The sequence below is a fragment of the Alnus glutinosa genome, chromosome 9, assembly GCF_958979055.1.
Source record: "Alnus glutinosa chromosome 9, dhAlnGlut1.1, whole genome shotgun sequence".
NCBI classification, from domain to species: domain Eukaryota; kingdom Viridiplantae; phylum Streptophyta; class Magnoliopsida; order Fagales; family Betulaceae; genus Alnus; species Alnus glutinosa.
The window spans coordinates 8,077,259-8,081,310 of record NC_084894.1 but is presented as its reverse complement, the minus strand read 5'-3'; the positions used below and the strand labels follow the sequence as shown (position 1 = coordinate 8,081,310).

At 35.6% G+C, this 4,052-nt stretch overlaps 1 protein-coding gene across 1 annotated transcript; it reads right to left on the bottom strand.

The window, feature by feature from the left end:
* Positions 1-1,767: 1,767 nt before the first annotated feature.
* On the bottom strand, positions 1,768-3,705 carry LOC133878158 (uncharacterized protein At4g22758). The gene is made up of 2 exons (XM_062316666.1): positions 3,044-3,705; positions 1,768-2,105 (listed from the first exon to the last, which is right to left on the bottom strand). Exons 1-2 carry the CDS (start codon positions 3,432-3,434, stop codon positions 1,927-1,929), a joined length of 570 nt encoding a protein of 189 aa, XP_062172650.1. The 5' UTR covers positions 3,435-3,705; the 3' UTR covers positions 1,768-1,926.
* Positions 3,706-4,052: the final 347 nt, after the last annotated feature.

Below are 4,052 nucleotides of genomic sequence, written 5' to 3'. Positions count from 1 at the left end.
ATGAACTTCATTGGACTGTAATATTATTTTAATTAAATATTGTGTTGAGAAGTTGGTTTGTGTTTATTAACTATAATTGTGGATAAGTAGATATTGATGATTAAATTGATTGTGATGAATATAATTGTAAATGTTTATAATTGATATAATTTATGCTGATAAGATATGAAATTCTGTTAACCAAGTCATAAATTTAACCAATTTATATTAAACAAGTCAAAACGGGTTGAAATTGGTCATGTTTGAGTCAACCTAACACGGTATTTATATTAAATAGGTTAAACGGATTGTATTATGTCACCCATTTATTTAAACAATTCATGTTAGTGGTTAAGATTTTTACCAGTTTAATTAAATAAGTTGGTTTGACTTAACACATATAGTTATATACCGATGCTCGACACGATATAAATCAAACACATGAACCCAAAATGCAACCCATATAATTTTCTATTAGGAAATATCACTCATCCAGTTATTCTCTCACCCGCTTTTTTTCATGGGCGATTCATGCAAGCTTTGCAATTGCAAGGCATCAAATGGGGATGACAATTCGTGTTATTTTGTCGGGTTTAGATAAGACTATTTAATTAAACGGGTGAAATTTTTCAACTATAACATATTATTTTTGTGTCGGGTTAACGGATCGTATAAAAAATTATCAACACTTATATTGTGTGTCAAATTTAAATTGTGTCAAGACATAAGCAGTCGCTAATTTGAATTTTATCAAAAATTGTCACTATGCCCTGTGAACCTTTCTTTTTGGTAGCCTCACAATCCCATTATTTTAGGCATTTACCCATAAAGGGCAGAGCATGAAAAACCCGTTTTCCGTTAAAATATCATGTAGCTCAACTCATGATGTCCGTTGTTTATGCGAAACCCGTGTTTGACTCTGTTCCTACCACTAGTTTTTTCTCAAAGCCCAGCTCGATTTCTTCATTTATAAATTACTGAAACATGCTAAATGAATCCCTATAATCCTTATTTCGCAGTTAAAATTCACAATTAATGTTAGAGAAATGTTTACCCATTAGATTTTTTAGGGCTGTTCAATCTCTCCACCACCCTATGAATTTTCTCAGGTAAACCCTCGAAGGATTGGCTCAAGTGGTAATAATTTTGGTCTTTGTGGTAATCCCACGAGATTTAAGATTTAAATCCCTTTTGGTGAAATAATTTATTAGGGCAACGCACTGGTGAAGTCGGAGTATTACCCGTTCCGTATGGAGAGAACCCTTTACACGGATTTGAAGTTTACCTGATAGGAGTAGATATACGAATTGACTTTATTTAAAAAAGTTCTTCGTCATATAAAAAAAAAATGTATTTTCTCAAGTTCTGGTAAATACACCAAGGACCCAAGTTAAAACAAAACTCTAAAAACTATTTACCTTCGGGTTTGAATTAAAAAAAAATAATAGGTAAAAAAAAAAGTATATACTTGACCTTACACTAGATATATACCTTGACCAAATTCTGTATTTCACCCTAACCTACAAGTTTTTAATGTTGCAAATTTAGTATTATTTTGAAGGGTTTATACTTTTCCTATTTTATAAATAATCAGCTTTTATTAAACCCCCCCCCCCCCCCAAAAAAAAAAAAAAAAAAAATCCAAATATGCAAGAAATATATAAAAGAAGACACGTCTGGTAGTTTGTCTTCGCATTATTACCGGAAGCAAAAAGGGTAAATCCAAATCGAATATCCCAACCAACCCTTTGCGATGGTCGATGGACAACGAGAAGACCGGGACAAAAGTTTAACTGTACAAAGTTTTTAACTGATTATGATTGAAAGTTTACAAAAAGCATTGAAAATGTTCAAAAAATCTAAAAACCAGACCTAATTACACACCGACAGATTCAAAAGAAGAACAATTTTGATCTGGCACTAGCTAGGCCACCGCTCAACTACAGTCTACAGCAAGAAATCCATGAACTTTAGCCAAGCAAAGCCGCCGGTCTTGGAAGCTTTCTCAGCCTGTTTTGAACACGATGAAGACGGCGTCGTTGTGCCACCGTCCACCGCAGTCTTTTTGGAGCACAGGAAAAAGTTTCTCGATCCAAGTGCCATCAGCTTCTCCTCCCTATCCAAGCCTGGCCCACCACACCAAAAACAAACAAACCACATCCACCGTCAATTGTCAATCGTCACCGTCCACGCGTATCACAATCAAATCATATATATATATATATATATATATATATATATATATTTTTTTTTTTTTTGAATAAACAATCAAATCATATTTAAACCAATAAACCATCCATTTTAGCACTCACACGGGCACACGGCTTCGGTATCTTACAGCCGTATGCAAATTGGTTAATTAAAATCTTAAAAAAATATATAAATTGATTAAAGAGGGAGTCTGAAATTTCGATTTTGTAGATAAAAAATTGTAATTTTAAACTAAATTATACAAAATAAATGGTTTAAAAATTACGGATTTAAAAAATTACAATTTAAAAATGTAAAAAATTAATTTTTCAAATAATAGTTAAGAGATGGTTTTTTAAAACTCATAATTTTAAAAGTTAATTTATAATTTTAAAAGTTAAATTGTAACTTTACCAAACACTTAATTATATTTTTTCAAATTATTTTTTCAAATCACACTTTAAAATTATTATTTTCAAATCGCTTTTTTTAAATTACAAACTCAAGATCGTAACTAAAAACTTCAAAAACGTGTTTATCTTATTTTGTAAATTAAATGTATTTCCAAATATTAAGAAAACTGTACATCAATACATAAATTTTTTCTTTTTTATTCATTTCTCTCTTGAAAGTATATGTTTAAAAAATATATAAAATTATTTAAATAATATATATATAAAAAAAATTAATGTTAAATGTATATAAAAAACCGTTGGCTCGAATAAAAAAAAAATTATAGTTTTTAGTTTGTTATTTTAGATAAAACTATTTTAATATTAACCATGAACTGAACTCAATCCACAATCCAGATTCGTTCTAATTACGTTAAACCAATCAAACGGCTAAAATATAACGAGATATGTATGTGTCTTACTTTCTAAGCTGAACTGCGAGTAATGGAGGTCGAACATGGAGGAGTCGGTGGTCGGCAAGATTGGCCGGCGGCCCTCCTTCGCGTAAAGCCGCACAGCCGCGGCGATCAGATCGGATACCATCGATTCCGGCGTCATCACGACCTGTACGGGCCCGAGGCTCCCCTGGATCGTCACGTTCAGCAGCAACTTCGTCAGCCTTGGCCGTCCCTCCTGCGCCGTTGTTCCGGCCGCGTTCTTAGAGGAGAGCAAATCCGGCAGCGTTTTTGGCCGCCGAAGCTCCGCTGCCATAGAAACCTGATTCAGTCCGTGAAACGAAGACGATTTCTGAGTTAGTTTGCCCCTCCTGTTCTTCTCCTCCGGTCCTCTCCGGTGAATCTTCGAAGTCGGCATCCTACTTAAATAATATAAAGAAATAGACCAAATAGGAATTTTCTTGTTTTTGTTTTTTCCTTGTGTCTATCCAGCTACCTCAAACGCCGGTATCGAAAGAACCTGAGGCGAGGGAATCCGAGAGCTGGGGCAGAGCTTCGGCTCTCAGGTTCCCGGTCACCGGAAGCTATCATAACCTGAACGGTATAACCGTAAATGATCGGGAAGGCCAAAGGCAAAGTGGCGTGAGGGCCAGATAGAGAGAGTCGAATGAGGAACCAACCGTAGCCCCCCAATAGATTTTATATGAGGATGATGATAAGGGTATGTTAGGAACTTGGCACTATTTGACAGGGGCGACGGGCTATATCCGGTTCTGGAGAGAGAGTGTTTGGTCAAGGCTTCAACTTTTGTGGTCAAACATCCAATGGAAGGACAGGAGACCGGCTGGTGCCCGTGCCCCCAACACATGTGTGGCCTGCGTTAAGTTTATTGTTGTTTTTGCGTAAGGTTTCGCCGCCGTAACTGCTTCGTGCTAAAGTGCGCCGCAGTAGTCAGGTAGTTTTACCAAGGTTATTGTTGTAGGACACGTGGAAGAATCACTGTGGTATGGTCGTCCGCGTTTCGCGTGCACTGTTG